This window comes from Acyrthosiphon pisum, chromosome X (assembly GCF_005508785.2).
Source record: "Acyrthosiphon pisum isolate AL4f chromosome X, pea_aphid_22Mar2018_4r6ur, whole genome shotgun sequence".
Lineage (NCBI taxonomy): Eukaryota > Metazoa > Arthropoda > Insecta > Hemiptera > Aphididae > Acyrthosiphon > Acyrthosiphon pisum.
In genome coordinates this window covers 6,512,766-6,533,922 of record NC_042493.1, presented here as the reverse complement: position 1 = coordinate 6,533,922, position 21,157 = coordinate 6,512,766, and the positions used below count along the sequence as shown (strand labels likewise).

The 21,157-nt window shown below is 33.5% G+C and overlaps 3 protein-coding genes across 3 annotated transcripts; 1 reads left to right on the top strand and 2 right to left on the bottom strand.

Annotated features, from left to right (window-relative positions):
- Positions 1-4,887: 4,887 nt before the first annotated feature.
- Positions 4,888-6,524, bottom strand: LOC103309388. The gene is made up of 5 exons (XM_008184685.1): positions 6,503-6,524; positions 6,162-6,400; positions 5,519-6,072; positions 5,206-5,414; positions 4,888-5,114 (listed from the first exon to the last, which is right to left on the bottom strand). The coding sequence occupies exons 1-5, from the start codon at positions 6,522-6,524 to the stop codon at positions 4,888-4,890; spliced, it is 1,251 nt and encodes a 416-aa protein (XP_008182907.1).
- Positions 6,525-10,502: 3,978 nt separating this feature from the next.
- LOC107883687 lies at positions 10,503-11,159 on the top strand. The gene has a single exon (XM_016804220.1). It carries the CDS (start codon positions 10,503-10,505, stop codon positions 11,157-11,159), a length of 657 nt encoding a protein of 218 aa, XP_016659709.1.
- A 5,695-nt stretch (positions 11,160-16,854) lies between these two features.
- Positions 16,855-17,814, bottom strand: LOC100573300 (zinc finger MYM-type protein 1-like). Its single transcript, XM_008184684.1, has 2 exons — positions 17,607-17,814; positions 16,855-17,459 (listed from the first exon to the last, which is right to left on the bottom strand). Exons 1-2 carry the CDS (start codon positions 17,812-17,814, stop codon positions 16,855-16,857), a joined length of 813 nt encoding a protein of 270 aa, XP_008182906.1.
- Between the last annotated feature and the right edge of the window lie 3,343 nt (positions 17,815-21,157).

Below are 21,157 nucleotides of genomic sequence, written 5' to 3'. Positions count from 1 at the left end.
CTACAAATATAGATCGGTCGTTATCTGAATCATCCACTACTTCTAACAAGAAAAAAATGTCTACTGGAAAAAAATTGTTAAAAAGAAGGGGAAGCTCTTGTGATAAACGTGGTAAGTCTTATAATTGTAAGAGAAAGTGTAGTAGATGGTAGTTTCTTTAGTTAAACTATACATTTGTAATTATAATTTTACTACAAATATAGATCTATCTTTATCTGAATCGTCCACTGTTTCTACCAAGACAAAATGTCAATAGGAAAAAAAAATTCTCAAAAGATACTATTCGGGTAAGAAACTAAATCTTACAAGTGTAAAAGAAGAAACTCTAAATATTTTTTAACCTAATTCTTATAAGATTCAAAGATTTAGTTTCTTACCAGACAGGTCCCTTTAGGGAATTTTTTGTTGTTGAAATTGTTTTCTTTGTAGACACTGGAGATAATTTTGGTTTCAAAGAATTATTAGTGTAAATTATATACTATGTATATAATATCATTGATTATAAATACTAGTATTTATTATCAATGATAATATAAATGGATTGTTTTTTTGTTCATTAAATTTTAAGTGTATTCTGTTAGTTATAAAAAATAATTAAATTAATTTTTCTTCCCTAACCTTTAAATTTGATTCATACCATTAGGAAGCATGACCTATTAGGTACACTTTAATTTTTTTTTATTCCTGAAATACTTAATGTTTAAAAGTTAATACCAGAGTACTATAATTATTTAATATCTATTAATATTAAAATATGTTCTGTTACAGTTAATGATGAATATAGTAAAAATTACTGTCCCACGTGTTGTCGCTCAGGTTCAAATAAAAATACTATATTAAAATCTAATTACATTCATTTTCTATAAAGAAAACTATGAATGTATACTATTTATTTCAGATAATGTTTCACAAGTTTCAAAATCAGATTTGGAGTCATTCAAAAGGAGTATTGAGTATCGCATCCGTGAAGAATCAAAAATAACAAGATCTTTATTATCAATTAATAATAGTTCTACTATAGAAATTGATTCAATTTTAAAAGATGAAAAAATCATTGGCTTGCCTAAAACAAAATTAGAGCATTTTCAAGAATTTGATAAAGAATTAGGAATTGATAATGAGCTTGTAAAAAAAATGGTAAATATTAATTCTTAGTTCTTATAAGTTGACGTTTAGTCTTTAAATTTCACTCAATATTAATTTTCAGAAATGTTTTATAATCATTAATATGAAAGGAATGGCTAAAATTAATGATGACATTATGGCAGTGATTCCTAAAATCATTTCCAAAGATGTCCAACTACAGTTTAGTGCTTTTGGGAGAGAGACAAGCGGCAAGAAAAAACTTAACTTTTCCTCAACTAATGCATTCAAATACTTACAAGGTTATTATATCATTACTTATAATCGAAACGCAGGTTTTAAGGGTTTAAAAAGTATATATCATGATACTATTATGTAATTTTTATTTCAAATAAATTAATGAATTTAACAACTAATGTCAGTAGTTGCAGTAAGTGGTAACAGTATAATGATTATAACATAAAATTCCTTTGATAGTTAATATTAATTCAAATTTAGTAACTATAAAAATAGTGTATAAATTATACAACAATTGATATGCAAACACATGAACTTAAGGAAGGCTCATCCTTCCTTAAAATATGTATACCTACTTAACAAGTTTTCTTTTAATGAATATTTAATTTAAAATTTCAGAAGTTCTTGCTACAAAACACCCAAATGTCAGTTCCAAAGAATTTGCAAGTGTCATTAGCAGGTGGTTTTCCGGAGCAAAGGACCGAGAAGGGGGCAAAAAACTTAGATTATCGAAATAAAAATGTATTTTGTTATTATTTTATCTAATAAAACTACCTTTTAATTAAATTACATTTATTATTTTTCTAATTTTGCAGTGATTCTTAAAATTAATAAACAAAAAAAATATTATTTTTATTGCTCGTTATATTTTTTTATATTGTATTTTTATGTACATTTTAATTAGGTATCAAGTATTAATTTTAGTAAAATACTGTTTAATAGTTATTTTTTTTTGCAAAGAAGAGTTATAACTCTATAGAAGTTAGTGGTTCTGCCCAGAAACTATAGAAAGTAATAAACAAATAGCGCTTTTTTTCAGTCTACTCTTTACAGAATTTGAATACCATTATCATACAGGATTATGTGTGCTAAAACCACAATACTGAATATCAATAATATGTCAGTACTAGTGCCAGTACCGCAACAGTATTACTATCAATACTTGGCCAGTCCTGAAATATTAGTTTTGGCAAAGTATTATAAATCCAGATATACGACAGTACTGGTGCCAGGACTGGCTTCCAGTAGCTTGCCAGTATAACTGTCAATACTTGACCAGTGCTGGTAAAGCGTTATCATCCCAGATATATGACAGTACCTACTGGCGACAGCATTGGCTGCCAGTAGCGTGCCAGTATAATGGTCAGTACTGAATTACCAGTACTTGCCCAGTGCTGGTAAAGCGTTATCATCCCAGATATATGACAGTACTGGTGACAGCATTGGCTGCCAGTACTCCGACAGTATAGCCAGTACTGGCGCAGTGTCATGCCTGTTGTGAATTTCCGATATGGTACATTAGTATTAATTAAGTTTTTTTTTTTTAGTTTCTATTATATTTAAGAATTTTAAATCTAATACAAACAGTCAACACTAGTCACTCTGTGTGATAATACCACAGAGGCACAGAATAATACGAGCGTATAGAGTCCGTATTATTATCTGTGTGTCTAAACACTCTAAGCTCTAAAGTCTAAAGACGACGTTTTGTTGATAAGCTGATGATGATCATATGTGATATATAATTGGTATTAGTGTTGGGATTCCCGGGCTATTTTTTTTTTAAACGCCGAGCCCAAGAGTATTGTCATTCGATTCACCACAGTCCACAGAAAAGACACTGAACCATACGATCTTACGAGACACGAGTTACATACGACTGCTACGAGTTAATTTTGTTTATGATTGTGCTGCCGACTGTTATTTTTTTTTACTAATATGGATCATCGACCATCCGTGTTGAATGGCACATATTTTTAAGTCGTTGTTGAAAAAAATGAAAACGTTTTAGCTAGATGTATGTTGTGTAAAGTAGATAAACGTGAAGAAAAACATATAAGTGGCTCATACAAACATACTTCAAATTTCCGAACGCATGTAAAAGTAAGTAGGTACCTACCTAATTATTTAGTATATATTTTATACTTATTTATTTAATATTACTATTGACTGGGTATTATATAAAATAAAAACAATTATTAATTTACATATTATAATATTATAATTTATATTACACCTCGTATTACATATACTAACCTACTCTCAATAATCAGTTTTAAATAATTAAACAATTTTCATCAAAAATTTAAAGTAAACACAATTTTTTTAAATTAAAAAAATTAAACCTTTGTTCACATTTAGTATTTAGGTACTATAAATAATATTTGTTTTTTATTTTTTAAATTTATTTTTAGCGAATACATTCAGGGAAATTAGAAGAGTTTGAACAATTTGTGAAGTCCCATTCTTCAACAAAAGTAAAAAATAAACATCTTGGTACTCCAAAACAAAAACAGTTAAAGCTAGATTTCAATAACATATCAAAGCAACAATTATTAGATACAAATATAATGAACTATATAGTAAACAACATGCAACCTCTATCAACTGTTGAAAATGATGATTTAAAAAAAAAATAATTCATGGTTAATATATTATATTATTGTTTTCTTTTTGCATTACACCTACAACTATTATTAATTACTAATAATAAACTGCATATTTAGATTTGGATTCTGATGTTAAAATTATATCAAGACGGAAATTGACAAAAAATATTGGTGAAGAATATGAATCAACTGTGAATACTATGAAATTATTTTTTCAGAAAAATAAACAAATTTATGTTTGCACAACAGCCGTTATTTGGTCGACCAAGCATAAGAGTTTCTTGGGAATCACTGGTCATTGGGTATGTATAATAAATATTTTTATTTAAATTAATTATCTTATTGTAATTTAAATATACAGTCTTGTTGTTAACATAATAACATATATATTTTAGATAGAACCAAACACATTAGAACGCCGTGGATGTGTATTAGCCTGTCGACGATTTATGGGAATTCATTCTTTTGACAAAATTGCTGATTTAATGGCAGATATATTTAGTGAATTTAATCTAACTTGTGATCAAATATTTTACACAAGCTAATATTAATCATTAACTATTGTCTATTACAGTATTGTTATAAAAATATTTAAAATGTGTTAATTATAATAAATTAATAAATACAAAAATATTTTATTTATCAATGCAACTTTTAACTTTAAATGTAACTTGGTTACATAACTGTAACTTGTATCCAGTTACATTGCACCAAAGTATATAGTATCTTGTAACTAGTTACACAGTTTTAGAGTAACTTGTAACTTGCCCAACCCTGATTATCAGTATATTTTGATAAGATTATTTGATAAGATAGGTATTTTGAATTTTATTGAAACACAATATTGTAGTTTTAAATTATGAATGACATAAACATATTATATTTTATTTAAACACAATATAGTTGTAAATTATTAATACTTAATATAACATATTATATTAATACACAGTTTGTCGTTTGATAGATCATTTGCCGTCAAATTAACTAGTCATAGGTCATTGACGTTGCCCAGGGTGTACTACGTGGAAGCGATCTATCATTACACCCCATATTTAAAAAATGTAAATGTAAAATTGTAAAAATTAATCAAATGAAATTAAAAGTAAGTAAAATAAATTTACTGTACTGAGTCATATTCAATATTAAAATAAAAAATCTAAATGTAATACGTAGTAAGTCAAAAATTGTTTTTATCAAAAATCCTTTTTTTTAGTGCCATTTTTCCTCTTTTCGATTTGTTTTTTGTAAGAGGAACAGTTTCAACATTGGAAGCAGAAACGAATGCGTGTATTGGTGCAATTAATTTTCTATTGATCTGCTGGAGTTGATCTTTTGTTTTTACATTTTGCAAGGACTGTTCAATCTCTTTTAATATCTTGTTCCTCAAATGATCCAATAAAATATCTGCAAATAAAAATAAATAAATGTTTATGGATATTTTTTATATGGAACTTTAAACATGTTCAATATTATTTTTTTATACATTTACTCTTACCATCAACCTGGTGTGTTTGGCGAGCACTCTCTAAGTGTTCTACTTGATTTTGGTACATATTTTCTATTGGCTGTTGGTCTTGTGCGATCTCAGTATTATTTTTACCTTTATCCTTATCTAAATGTATGTTTTGTTCATTATTGAGATTGTACATACAGACCGCATGAATGTGTTTACACATGTTATTTCTTATACTGTGATCAGGGCAGCTACAAATGAAATCATGGAAACATGTTTTACATATTGTACAAGGAAGTGAACAAGTAAACTCATTTGCATACATAGAACACTCTTTAAGTTCAGTTTTAAGTACAGTGTATATTTTTCATCTGTAAATGATTCTATATGCCAGGAATTGAAGCTAAGAGGTTTAATAGAACATTTTGGTTCAATTTCGATCTTTTTATGGTTTATTCGAAGAACTTTCAATTTATTTGTACGTTTAGTTCGTATTTGTTTCTTTTGTATATCATTATCCTTCATGGTTAAATATTTTTCCAAATAACACAAACAGTTGTAGACAATTGTAACTTTCAATCTGCAAATAATCTTTTCTTTCAATACTCTATGAAAACTCTCTAAGTCCATGTTGGTATTACATCCAGCATATTGCCTGTCACAGTAAGCCCAATATTGAGGATTTTGGCTATAATATTTAAAAAAATAGTCCAAGAAATTTTGTAAGTCTTCATCATTATTTGAAAGGAATGTATATAGTTTGTTCTTAAATTCCTCTTCATCCAATTCTGTTGATAAATCATAAAGTATTTTACGAACAGTTACACGTTTTTTTTTATTATTTATTTTCAAAAAATTTTTTCGCCATGCTTTATGTACGTGCCATGTACAAAAGAGTTTTTGTTTCATCTGCAATATGTCATCTGCATATCCGACATTATGGTTTTGGGCGACACAATACCAATTCGAACTTTTGTTTTTTCAAGTAAAACACTAACAAATACTTCATCATTTCTATTAGACAACAAGAAAGCAACTGGATAGCCTCCACAGTCAACATCTGTTACCAGAATTGTGTGTAAAATGAAGTCATTAGGATTTGTACCATGTGTACCATCAAAACAGATTGTTTTGTACCCGTAACGCATCAAATTATGTTCTTGATTATGGTCCATATACCCTAATGCAAAATCATTTTTTTTTAATGTAGTAAACTCCTCATCCAAAACTCCTTCACCTTTGTAAAAAATTATTGCATTTTTTATTTTTTACAGTAAAACTGGCTATATTTTTGGAATCTTCTTTATACAGTGCTGGAAAAGGTTCATTCAAATTATACTGTTTAGCAACATTCGCCACATCATGGTAATTTAACAAATCAATACGACTGCTTATATTTTTACCGTTGACCGTGGACACGGAGAAATTGTTTTCCTTCTTTAACACGTTTTGGATGTACACATTTTTGATGGCGTTTTAGTCCATCAAGACTAGCAAAGTTTTTCTGACATAATTCGCATATCTATTTCATAAAATAATATCCTTGTAAAGTGGTATAGAATTAAACGTTGTGGACGTGTGGTGAATCTTTATATGCCGTTCTAAAGTATCTTTACGATTGAATTTTTTATAACATTCACAGCATGCCTACAAATTGTAACTATAAATTAAAAGTTATTAATTTAATTGATAAAATTACATTGTACTTACAAAATTATTTTCAACGATGTTATTTTGAAGATTGCAAGTCAAAGAAGTTGTTTGATGGCGTTTCAAGTTATATGCTTTGAAAAATCTTTTCCACATTCTCCACAAATCTATGAAGCATGACATACAAATTAAGTAGAAAAAGAATTATTCATTACTTTATAAAATCAAAATAACTTACCACCATGATTGATTAATACATAAACCATAAAAATAAATAAAAAAATAATATAATAATGTGTGTATACTTATCTTTGAAAGTCGATCAACAAACTATGAGATCCTCTTTTCCATTTTGACATAAGAAAATTTATTTTTAATAAATTGGGAATTTTTGGTCATAAATATTAAATTTGGATCAGTTTTACTCAACGTTAAACAAGTTAAAAATCAGTAAAATAAGGTAATAATTAATATTATAAATTACTATATTATTTAGAAATGTGTATAGTATACTGGTATACTTTAAAATTTTAAATGTTATAATTATTAATTATTTAATAATTATTCTAATCAATTCAATATTATTATTATGAAATATCTTATCAAAATATACTGATAATAAATAATACGTGATAACTCAGATGGATAAAATAATTTGGCTCCACACAAATTTTCCGCCACCGGAATTGAGACATTAGTTGGCACGTGGCTCGGCACGACCGCGGCGGCGCAGGGCCGTCAGTGATAATTTTGTAACGGCCGAAGTCGCCGTACTGACTTCGTGCCTCCGACAACCGTTTTTTTGTATTACCGTATATTGTGCCTTTATATATATATCCGTTGCGATGTACTACAACTCTACCGACACTGTTTTTGTCGTTCAAGGGTTGTACCGTTAAATTATATTCAATATATTATATATTTGTATTATTACCATTCATAACGTCTAGTGTGCAGTTTTTCTATTCCTGACCCGTACCTTCCTAATAAAATATTAGCCGCTAACATTTCAGAAGTGGGATAAGCTCGAAGGCCCCCACACGCGTGAATCCGAGTGCGTCGACAACCGAATTCCCGAAATCGTGACCGTTTGTCGTATTTCCATGTGCGACTTCAGGGAAAACCCAGCACGAAACGTACGCGACGTTATCTACTCCGCCGCTCTGTGTACCGATCGTGCGAGTGCGTCCGACCGACATCGACGTCCCGATCGTGAGAGTGCGTCCGACCGACACCGACGCCCCGACCGCGGTATAATCAACGGTTACCGCAACCGACTTGTTGTCAACCTGATATCCTGTATGATATCAGTGGTATCACGGATACGTGATAACATTGTTTATTTTTGAAAATTGATTTCGACACATCGGCTTCGAACATGGTTAACGAAAACCCACTGTCGGAACCACAGACCATAAGAGCACCGACCTATAACCAACTGCTCGATCTGGCCGAGTCGCTGAAGTTGCGGTTAGAGTCGTTGGAAAGAAATGCGGGAAAAGCTGAAACGACACAGCCCGTGACAGCACCAACCGGAGACTCCGTACCTCACACGTACAGCGACTATCGAATGCTGCCGGATTTGAACCTGACTGTTCCCGAATTCACCGGCAATGAATCAAGCTGCGCAGCCGAAGACTGGTTGAGCACCGTTGATGCTCTGGCTGGTATTAACAATTTACAGGTCTTAAAGGATGTACTGTTTAACGACATACGCGCTACCTGCCTGATCGACACGGTTCGTCAGACGTTTTAGTGCGGATCAGCCTCGCCGAACGATCCACGTCGGAAATCCACAAGGTCTCCCGTCCATTGTTCACGGTTGGAGACATGAACTCTCCAGGTGCGGTGACCCTGGGTGAGGCCACAGCAGACATAGCGGTCGACGACGCGAGCGCCGCCGATCACCCGGTGCTTGTCGTTAGTGATGATTCTATCCCTGTGGACGTGATCGTAGGCCGGACGTGGCTAAACTTACCACACATTAGCGCCAGGATGAATTGGTCATCGAGACACTCAACGTCATTAACTCTACAGCGCTGTCCGAAAATGTGTCGGAAGAGAGTACGGACGTATATGCAGCCCTAGTCAGTGTGGACAAGCCCACGATGACTCCCCTACTGCATACCAACGTCAAGATTGACCCGGGTGTCACTGAAGCTGAACGCGGCAGTTTGATGACGCTCATAAAAGAGTACCGTGATGTATTCGCCAAGACGTTGGCCGAACTCGGTTGTACCGTATCTCAAGGCGTGATATGACCCGGACAGAAGGTACACGTGATTAAGACATTCCCGCGGCCCCGGGACGCACACGAGGTGCGCAGATTCCTGGGACTCACCGGATATTTTCGACGCTTCATCGTCAACTACGCCAAGGTGGCTACTCCGTTAACGCAGCTCACCGGGAAAGATGTGACGTACGAGTGGGGTGAAGAACAAGATTTACCACGCTCCGCAAATTGTTGTGCGATGCGCCAGTGGTGCGCATGTTCAACCCGAAGGAGGCGGTGACACAGGTACATACTGACGCTAGTGCAGTGGCACTGTCGGGAATATTGCTGCAAGGACCGACCACCACCGATTTGCACATGGTCTACGCGGTCAGCAAAAAACACCGCGGCCGAATTAAAATACCACAGTTGTCTCGAGTTGTACGCCGTTATATGGACGCTAAATCGACTCCGACCATACTTGCTCGGCATACGTTTTACCGTGGTTACTGATTGTCAGCCACTTATCTATTTGAACATTCACAAGACCGTCAAACCGCAGATTGCGCGCTGGTTCGAAGTTCTCCAAGAATTCAAGTTCCGACCGGGCGAGCGTATGGCCTATGTCGACGCGCTGAGTCGCGCCGTATGTCCGACGGCCACCGAAGAAGATTTGTCCGTAAACGAAGGGCTCTTCGCTCGACTCAACGTATTCATTGCTATGACGGCGACCGAAAGAGTACGGTTTATGCAGCAAGGAGATGCTGCAAAGAAAGATTTAATCCAACTGCTGTCGACCACGCGACCCTTCACCGAGCATGAGAAGCGCACTGTGGAACGTTACGAACTACACGATGGGGTTCTACGACGCAGGCACGACGGACGGTTGCTGCTAGTTGTGCTGCGCCCTACGAGGAAAGGTATTGTCATCAGCGAGCATGACTACGGAGGCCACTTCTCACTGGACCGGACCATTGCAAAAATTATGAATAACTATTGGTTCCCGGGTATGAAACGTTATGTAAAACAGCACATACATATGTGTCTAGACTGTTTGGTGCACAAAACGCCGGCTGGAAAGAAGCCCGGTCACTTGCACCCGATACCGACTGAACGTCGCCCGTTTGAGGTAGTGCATGTAGACCTGGGACCTTTTGAAACCAGTACCGCCGGGAATCGGTACTTGTTCGTTTTGGTGGACAACCTCACCAAGTTCACACACTTGTATCCCTGCCATTCCACGGATACCGCGAGTGTGCTGAACCGACTAGACAAGTTTTGTGGAGCACGCGGCATCCCTGACCGTATTATCAGCGACCGCGACACATGCTTTACCGGTAAAGCCTTCAAAACCTTTTGCGACACCAGGGGAATCAAACACACGCTCAACTCGACCAGGCACCCACAGGCAAATGGGCAAGTCGAACGGGAAAACCGAACCATCGTACCACTGTTGAGCATCATGACCAAAGACTAGATGCATTGGGACGATAAGATACCGGAGGTAGAACGACATCTCAACTCCGCCGTCAACAAAACAAGCCAAAAGTCGCCTTTCGAGGCACTCCACGGCCATCGCCCACGGTTCACGAGAGGCGCTTTGGGAAACCTAAGCCAAGCCCGTAATGCTTGGGCAGCTCCGCAGGAAGTACAAGCGCAGCTCCGTGACACAATTACCGCCGGACAAGACCGTATGAAGTCATGCTACGACCAACGACATTACGAGGGTGTAAAATACGACGTTGGCGAGGTGGTGGTGATGCTACGCCAGCCTAGGCTGGACCAACCATCCAAGTTACAAGTAAAATACCGGGTGAGACCTCTACAGGTCATGAAAGTGTTACCTGGGGACACCTACCGTGTGGCCGAGGTAGCCACGGACGGGCGTGAAGTTTACGCCACCACCGCTCACGTCTCTCAGCTGAAGTCTTGGAAGATATTTCCGGAGGATGAAGACGATGTACCATCAGAAGTCGACACAGAAGACCCAGTTCAAACAGAGGACGAGAATGCAGTACAAGAGCCGGTACGAGCTGTCCGAGATGAGGTCGAAGAAGAAGACATAGTCACGACCACCAGGCCAGTACGGACGAGGAGACCACCTGCCCACTTGTCGGACTACCGTATGGACTGATCGATGTTTATTTTTTTTAAATTTTTTCTACGCTGTATGTTATGTTTTATAATTTGCCCATTTTCCGAGTAAATGTCCGTTTAATTTTTTTTTACGCTGAATGTTATGTTTTATAATTCGCCTATGTTCCGGGTAAATGTCCGTTTAATTATTTATCTTATATATATATATATATATATATATATTATATATATATGTATACCGTTGTTACGCTATTGTGATCGAGGGCGATCCCTCTGGCCAGGAAGGCCGAATGATAGCGCCAATATTCTACATGTATGTAATTATTATTATTCGTATACGAAGGTCACACTGTGGCCCGGGCACACAGTACTAGGCTCGGCACGACCGCGGCGGCGCAGGGCCGTCAGTGATAATTTTGTAACGGCCGAAGTCGCCGTACTGACTTCGTGCCTCCGACAACCGTTTTTTTTGTATTATCGTATATTGTGCCTTTATATATACATATATATCCGTTGCGATGTACTACAACTCTACCGACACCGTTTTTGTCGTTCAAGGGTTGTACCGTTAAATTATATTCAATATATTATATATTTATATTATTACCATTCATTTATTTATTTATTATTAAGTTTAACGGGACAAGCCCTTTTACATAGTATATAATACATAATAATCAAGAACAACCATACATATACAAAATAATTAATAGTTTGAAAGGTGAATTATAACAAAAATTTACAAATATATAAAAAATTAAATTTAAATTAGATAGTAGGTCTAAAGCTTTTGATTTAAAAGATTCGCGAGACATAAAAAAGAAATTGACTTCATTACAAATTGAATTACATAATAATAGAGCTCTAGGAAAAAATGAATCTGAACATATTTTTTTTTTTTATAAAAAGGTACAAAAAATAAACAAGAGTTTCTAATCGAATAACTATGAGTACAAAAACGAATTTTACTTAATAAACCAGGACAATCAATATAATTATTAACAAGATCATAAATAAACATGACGTCAGATAACTTACGCCTAACCTCACAAGGCTGAATATAAATAGAATTAGCTACTAATGAAAATGAATCTCTAGAAATGGGTAAGTTTAAACGAAACGCTATGGACTTAAGGAATTTATACTGAACATTCTCAACCAATTTATCAGTAGAATTTTCTAGGAGAGTTACAAGGTTTTTACAAGGTATAGCTTTGCTAAATTTATACATAAGTCCGTGTCTCCAAACCGTGTCATATGCAGCAGAAAGGTCGACAAATGCAGCACTGGATTTTAACTTGTTTTGAAATCCCGCTTCTATTAGGGTAGTAAGCGCAAGTACCTGTTCCTCACAACCCCTATTTTCTCGAAATCCTGCCTGTCCAACTGGAATTAGTTTGTCGATATGGGGCTGTATACGTTCTAAGATAATTCTCTCGAGTAACTTGAATGGAACACTCAGAAGTGAAATTGGACGGAAATCTGCAGCGTCAAGACCATCTTTCCCGGGTTTAAGCAAGGCAATGACCTTAGCTCTCTTGAAAAGTTTTGGCAGCTGTCCACTTCTAAGTATTTCGCTATAGAAAGATGTTAACCATGCACAGGTTTTTGGTCCAGAGAATTTAAGAAATTCTGAGTAAATTTCGTCATACCCGGCAGCTTTATTTATTTTAGTTTTCCTTAAAGCATTATTTATTTCCTCGAATGAGAAATCTGCTCCAAGTGAAGTATGAGGTTCTAATGTCTTTTTGCGGTGTCTTAATTCTGACTTAATTATTCGTGCGTGTTCCTTGTCCATTGCTAGTTTACTCATTCCCGTTAGTCTGGTAGCTACTTGATTCGGGTTGATTGTGTGTTGTTTCATACTACCCTGGTTGACAGCCCCCATTCTCTTGAGAAGACCCCACGCCTTGTGGCTTGAGTGCTTAAAATCCATCTTCTCAGTGGTTTCCTGCCACCTTTGTTTTCTTTTTGTGTTTAGAGCACTTATAAGATTATCAACATCATTGTTGGACGTTGTTTTTTGAAACTCTTCGAAAAGTTCGGAGCATGATTCATCCCAGCCCGGGATGAATTGTTTTCTAAACCCTCTTGGAACATGTTTGTACGCTGTTGCTTTTACTGCACCAATGAATCGTTCGTAGCAGTTTACTGTTGGTGGTATCCATTGGATTACTTGGTCTAGTTCATTAGCACATTCGACCCATTTTACCTTTCTAAAATTCCACCGTGGTTTTGGTAAAGAACGAATTAATGGTACTTTTAGGCCATATTCCAATAGTACAGGTCGGTGTTGGCTATGAGGGAAGTCTCCTAATATATGTCTTGTCGCTATTGTAGGGCCGTCTAAGGTATTCCTTGATGTAATGCTAAGATCAGGGGTGTAGTCTTTGCTACCAGGTTTTTATGGGCTGCAAAGGAAGCAAATGGCGCACAGCAAACAATGGTCTCCCGCAAGGTTCAGTACTTGCACCAACCCTATTCAACCTTTATCTGCATGTTATACCAAAAACCAAAGGACTTATGTTCCAATATGCTGACGACATCGCTATCGTACACCAGAGCAGGGAATTAGAAGACGGGAGCAACACATTAAACGACATCTTGCTACACTAGGCGATTATTTCTATAAATGGCGACTAAAACCCAACCCCACGAAAACGGAGGTGTGTGCATTCCATTTAAATAATAAACAAGCTTATGAAGAACTAGAGGTGGTTTTCAATGGTGTACAAGTCCAACACAGTTTCAAACCCAAGTACCTAGGAATTACTCTCGACCGCTCACTTACCTTTAAAGAAAACATTGAGAAAACAACGAAGAAGCTACATTCGCGCATTAACAAATACAGAAACTTGCCGGCACGGGCTGGGGAGCAGATGGCAGGACTCTAAGAACAGCTACGTTGGCCCTAGTTTACAGTACCTCAGAATACGGTGCTCAAGTCTGGTGTAACAGTACACATACGAAAAAAATAGACACACAACTCAACAGCGCAATGAGAATAGTTAGTGGAACAGTAAAAAGCACACCGACACAATGGTTACCAGTCTTAACTAATATTCTGCCACCAACATTACGCAGGAAGGAGGCACTGCTTAGAACAACAACCAAAGCTGATAAGACGAAAAAGTCCCTGTTATACCAAATGCTGATAAATACACCTAACCTCAGGCTAAAATCAAGAAAGCCCCCGTGGAGCACAGCTAAGGAGTTATCACTATCAAACTTTGAGGGTACAAAAGAATGGTGCGAAAACTGGACATCAACTGATGACAAATAATTTATATTATAATTTACTAATTAATTATTAATTGTGATTCGTATACGTATACTTGCACAATTATATTATTAAAATTATGGATTACACTGACGAAAAATCAAAACTTGCTGTTTGTGCAGTTGCATATGTCCTACTAAGTGGACAAGTTTTAAAAAGTGCTAGTGAAACCAAAAAAACAACCAAAACCAAAACGTTATTGGGTTAATGCATACTAAAAAAAAAGTCGGAATAAGTAAGTACATTTTTTTACTATATTTTATTTTTAACTGTTTTAACTTAACACAAGTGTTGTAAAAAAGTAGTTACTAGTTTTAAAAAGTGTTTTGTTAAATATTTAATATATAATTTAAAACTTGCGAAAGCATTTCCCGCGGCGCCGTCGGTTCAAAACAAAAAAAAAAAAAAAGTATATAATTTAAAAAAACAAATATTTTAGTATTTCTAAGTTAGTGGTTAAATGGTTTAATTCTATTGTCTATTAGTCCAACTATATTTTATCGTCACATGTGCAGTGTGTTCAGTGTCCAATGAGACCTTTGGTTGTACCAGTCTTAATGAATTTCTAATTTATTTTAATCAAGTTATAACACCTATATTATACTTAAAGGTGCAATCAAAGTAAAACAATTTGGGGATTTAAACAAAATTCAGAATAGTTTTTTAGTGGGATTTGCAAGTTTTTTATAGGACTTACCCCCCTACGGCCTACACCACCCCACGAATGCGCCTATGTGTACCTATAACTATACTTGTAGTTAGACTAAATAATATGTTATAATATGCATCTATCTACAAGGAGGTAGTATGTGTATAATTCATAATTTACTTAACGTTTATTCTATATTTTACTAACTTTTAAATGATTTTAAATTTTATCGAAGGCTTTACTAAAATCTGTGTAAACTGAATCAATTTGTACGCCATTTTCAACGAAGTTAATTAAATCGGTATGGTAGGTCAACAAATTTTCGTAGACACAGATTTTTTAAGCCAAAATCCATGTTGGTTAGGGCAAATGTAAATAAATAGATAGTAAATTAGATAATTTTTTTGTAATTAAAGACTCAAACAGTTAAGGTATTAAAGATAATTTAGAAATTGGTCTATAGTTAATAACATTACATTTATCGCCACTTTTAAAAATAGGGACCAAAAATGATTTTTTCCAAACAGTTGGAAAAGACCCAGATGACAAGGATAAGTTAAAAAGATTATGTAAAGGTTCAGTAAGAACATTTTTGCATTCGATTAAAATACTCGGTGGTATTCCGTCAGGACCCGCACTACTAAAAACATTTAGTGAGCTTAAAGCTTCAAAAATGTCATTCTCACTTATATACCAAGAGGATAAATTTAAATTAGAATTAATATTATCAGCGTCATAGTTGGTAAATACATTACTAAGTGAATCAGACGCAAGCACGGATTAAGACATTGTGAGGCCCAGGGGCCAAAGTTTTAAATGAGGCCCCTGTACAAAAAAAACGAATATATTATTTATACACGATATACCTACCTATTATAATAAATATAAATAAGTACATAGTAATAAATGATGAATAATTATTATTTTATTTATAATTTATAATTGCAAGTTTTTTTCCTCGCTTTTGTTTGACAAAATTCTTTAATAACTGTTTCATTATCAATTGTTTGAAGAATATCATTTTCTGATGCCAATATCATAAGCGCAGTGAAATTTTCTTGTTTTAATGTTGACCTGTATTTGTTCTTTACTTTATTTAGTTTTGAAAAAGCTCTTTCGGCTGAACAATTTGAACTTGGTATAGTTAAATAAATTTTAAGTGCAATATATAAATTGGGAAAAACATCAATTAATTCATTTTCATTAAACCATTTCCAAAGACCAATTATACTAAAATGTTCATGGTCTTCAATTGATGGTTTGCATAAGGAAAAATATTCTTGAAACTGTTTGATTTCATTTTTTATGTAACTATCTACATCTTCCTTGTAGGTCAATATAAAGTTTTCAATACTTTGTTCAATATTATTGTCTTCATTAATTGTGTCAACAATAGGAACACACAACTTTGTAACAAATAAAAAATTGTCTGAAACAAACTTGTAGGCTTCAATTCGTCGGTCTAATTCTAAACAAAATTTATCAATGATCATGTTGTGGGTGTCAATTCTAAATTTAACACCACCTTGCAACACAGTATTATTTGAACCACTGACATTTTTTTTTTGATGTCCTTCTTCCTTCATCATGGTAAAGACTATTGATTTCTGGACCAAGTTCAATAACTTTACTTTCATAAACTACACTACTGTTTCTTAAATTTAAAATGTAATTTTTCAACGATTTCAGTAAATTCAACGCTTTCAACGGCTCACAAGAACTGTCTTGCAGATGTATAGATGTCTTGTTAGACCTATTCAATATATCATTCCATAAAAAAGAAAGATATGCAGTTTCTTTTTTTTAAATTTGTTTTAAAAGCATTTTAGCATCCCTTTTTGAGTCTCCATTTTCACTATTATTTTCACTAATACATTTTAAAGCTTTTATTATTTTTATGTAATTATGAGTAAGTGCTTGACAAGAATCCGAGTGACAGGACCATCTAGTTTGACTAAGGGATTTCAGTACAAGTAATCGGCCTTTCACATTTTTATCTAAAGTATTGGTCAAAATGTCCCATCTATGAGTAGATCCACTAAAAAAATTGAATATACATTGTAGAAATCCAAAAAAACTGACTGCTTCTATACAACAATCAACACTATGAACACCAACAAGATTCAGGGAGTGAGCCGTGCAGGGTATATAAACAGCCAAATCACATTTATTTTTTACATGAGCTTGTAATCCTTTATATTTCCCACTCATGTTGGAGGCATTATCGTACGACTGCCCGCGACAATTTACTATATTAAGTTCAGCTTTTTCAAGAAATTCTTCTAAAAGAACAAATATTGATTCAACTGTATGACTTTTGATAGGACTTAATTGAACTAATCTTTCATGAACACTTGACGATGTGCAGTACTGAATCACAAGTGCCATCTGATCTACTTTTGATTGGTCTGGAGTGGAATCCATGATAACAGAAAAATATTTTTCTTCTTTTATTTGGGCTAATATAAAATTAATAACATTATTTTGTAATAAAATTATTATTTCATTGCAAATGGTCTTAGAAAGATACGAAGGATGTCCTTTTCCTTTATTACCGTGCCTTTCTATGTGTGATTTTAAAAATGGATCGAATTCAGAAATAAGTTCCAATATACCAAGAAAATTTCCATTGTTAGTAACACCAAATACTTCATTATCACCTCTTAATGATAAACCTCTAGATGTAAGAAATTTAATTACAGAAATCACACGAATCACAATATCATTCCAGTATTTTGTCTCAGTTGATATTATTTGTTCCATTTCTTTATTTATTGAATGATTAGAATTCAAACGTAATAACCATTTTGTAAAATGCATTTCTATGATCAATACTGTTTTCATGTTCTGATATTTTCTCAGGTTTCTTCCATTTATCAAATCCTTTGCTAACAAAAGGACTATTGAAATTACTTGAAAACAATTTACACACAAAAAAATAAATGGATCCTTGTTTAATTGAGTAGGTACATTACCCACTTTCGATGACCAATTTCTCCATTGGGTAGAGTTCGTTTAAACATGGAAGCCGTAAAAAACCTTTTGTGATCTAAGTATACAAAAATAAAATGATTGTAATTATTATTTGATAAATAAAACTATATAATATAAATAAAATACCGTGTATACGAGCAAACTGTTTGAAATCATCATTCTTATTTTGAAAACACTCAGGTCCTTTTTGAATACAATGTTCTCTGAAACTGTCAGTAATTTTTTGAGGCCAGTAGTATGGATCACTAATTTTATACTTGTCAAATACCATGTCAGAATCCACATCAGAAATATTTGTCATCCTAAGTTCTATATCTACAGTAAAATAAATCAATATATTTTATTAAAGTATAACAACTTATTGCTAAGTAATATCACCAATGAATATCCCCTTGAACATTTTCAATTAACGTTAAATTATATTGGTTTGGTTGACTAGTATTATTAGTAATTTTACCTTGTTCAGTTACAACTGTTTCACAGTGTACAGACACACCTTGAACTTGGCTGTCAGTACCTGAAATAAACACAAACACATAAATATAGTACAATTTAAAGCTGAATATGGATTTAAAAATGTATTACTTTGAACATTTTCAATTAACGTTAAATTATATTGATTTGGTTGACTAGTATTATTAGTAATTTTACCTTGTTCAGTTACAACTGTTTCACAGTGTACAGACACACCTTGAACTTGGCTGTCAATACCTAAAATAAATATAAAACAATATACCTAAGTTAATATAACATGTAAGACATCATCAATAATAAATAATAATTCTTAAAACCAATAAAAAATTTAAAAATCTGTGCTTAAGCTAAACAGTATTTTTTCTTTTTTACATGAAACATGAAATTTATATTTTCGTAGTATTATTATTAAATTACATTATGACTTTTCACACCAATATACAAAAATAAAATTATTTACCTGAATTTAAAACATAATTGCTCATTAACCCTCTGTACTTATTTACTTCAAGTTGTTGTTTTTCTTTTCTTTTTCTTTTAGAGCAACCACTTTCAAAATGTCTTTTCATTTTTAAAATATGAAGAAAGAATGAAGGTCCAAAAATTAACACATTAAACAATATTATATTCAAACAAAAGACAAAACGAATAACGATAACAGAAGACAACAAATTTGTTGTTAACATAATAACGTGTTGTGTTGTTGTGTACTGGTGTATAAAAATAGATTTTTCCCGTTCGATTGATGTGTGGCGGTCGACGGCAAACGATAACTGATAAAATGTGTAGCAATATGTGGGTAGGTAATATACACATTATACACTTTAGTGGTATATTTTGACATAGGTAGTTAAAAATAATGTTGTTAGCAGATTTATCATTTTATCATCGATTTTTTTTAGGTGATTTATGCTATGTATATCCTATAACGAAAAAATTAATAGACAAATATGAGGCCCTAAATAAATTCCAATTACCGAGGCCCGGGGGCCTTGGCCCCCCTGCCCACCCCCCCCTTAATCCGGGCTTGATCAGACGTTGAGTATACGCTTGAGAAATATTGCGCAAATAATTGAGCAGACTCTTCATAACTACTGGCTGTAATATTATTATATGACATATTTTCGGGAATGGGAGATTTATTAGATTTTAGCTGTTTAATGTATTTCCAAAATGGTTTTACATCTGATAGTATTTTATTTTCTAAATTAAGAGTAAAATTTGAGCTACAATGCAATGACATAATCTTACATTCTTTACGTAGTTTGGGAAACTCAAGGTAATCAGATTGTAAAGCACTTATTTTGAATTTTTTATGAGCCAATTTTTTTAATTTTACAAGTTTACGTAAATCCGCATTAAACTAAGAGGGACACTGGTTATTACATATTTTACTTTTAGGAACAAACAATTCAATAAAATGATTTAAAATTTCATAAAATGTATTAAGAGCAGAGTCAATATTCAAATCCTTAAATGAGTGATTGAAATCAATACTAGACAAACATTTAGAAAAATTAGAAAAATCGGATTTAAAAATGTTATAAAAAGTTAATTGATTAGTACCATCATTCATAAATGAGTGATCAAAATTACATAATAAGTCTAAAGGAGGATGGTGTTCATCAGCTAAGGGAACAAAAGAACACCCTTTATTGACCATTATTTTATTTGACCTTACGATTTTTAGCAAGTGGAGGCAGTTATAAAAGTTTATCATATCTATTCAAATTTTCACCACAAACTGTATTAAGATGCGTTGATGATGTATGCAAGGCTTTGATTCTTATAAAACCCTTTTTTTTAAATAAAAACATTAAAAACTTTTTAGTGAAAAACGAATTAACTTCTTGTTAAAAAACTAAGCTAAAACAAAAAAAAAAAAATTAAAAAAATAACAATAAACCGTTTTTAAAATATTTTAATAACAATAAAGACTATCATTGTTAATATTATATGTCAAATGTGTTTAAATTGAATTCCTCATGACTTTGACTTTTGGGGATCGTGTATGGTTGTGAGTTCGATGAACTTTCAGGTGACAGGTGACGTGTATAATTAGGAGCTTGTTGAAAGTCTGTTAGGTTAGATGACATACTTGTATCTTCAGATAATGCTGGAGAATTCGTGCAAGGTGATGTGTATAAATTTGATTGCTGAGAAAGTGGTGGTGGTGCGGTATGTGTTGTTGGTAATTGAGGATGAAAATTTGATGTCAAAAATACAGATAATTGTGGATTGTAAATAGTACTACTTGGCACTATGAATTGGGTGTTCTGAAATTTAGATGCATATCTCTGTTGTTTAAGTCCATAAACAATTTTATCTATTTCAAGCATAGCAAAGTCTTGATTATACTCATCGAGCTCCCCCAACTTTTTCTCTAGTAATTCACAAAACAGTGAACATTTGTCCTTTTTGGGTTTCTCTGATGCCTTTTTCAAATGATTGTATGCTTCATCCAATCGTTTTTCCATTTCTTTAATTTGTTCAAATTTTCTTTTTTTAGAAGTATTTGGAGAAAAATGTACAGTAGGAGTTTTAAAATTTTCATTTGATTTATTTTGTTGTTCACTGGCTTCAACTTCAATACATTCTTCTTCCTCATCAATAAAACTGCCACTGTTCTCGTTTTCGT

Coding starts and splice junctions, on each gene's coding strand:
- LOC103309388 (XM_008184685.1), bottom strand. CDS start 6,524: ATGTGGCGAATGTTGCTAAACA. Junction 6,401..6,502: donor GTGGCGAATGTTGCTAAACA/GTATAATTTGAA, acceptor TTTTTTACAAAG/GTGAAGGAGTTTTGGATGAG. Junction 5,415..5,518: donor ACAGATGAAAAATATACACT/GTACTTAAAACT, acceptor TTTCATTTGTAG/CTGCCCTGATCACAGTATAA.
- LOC107883687 (XM_016804220.1), top strand. CDS start 10,503: ATGCATTGGGACGATAAGATACCGGAGGTAGAACGACATCTCAACTCC.
- LOC100573300 (XM_008184684.1), bottom strand. CDS start 17,814: ATGGAACAAATAATATCAACTGAGACAAAATACTGGAATGATATTGTG. Junction 17,460..17,606: donor ATCACACATAGAAAGGCACG/GTAATAAAGGAA, acceptor ATTCCACTCCAG/ACCAATCAAAAGTAGATCAG.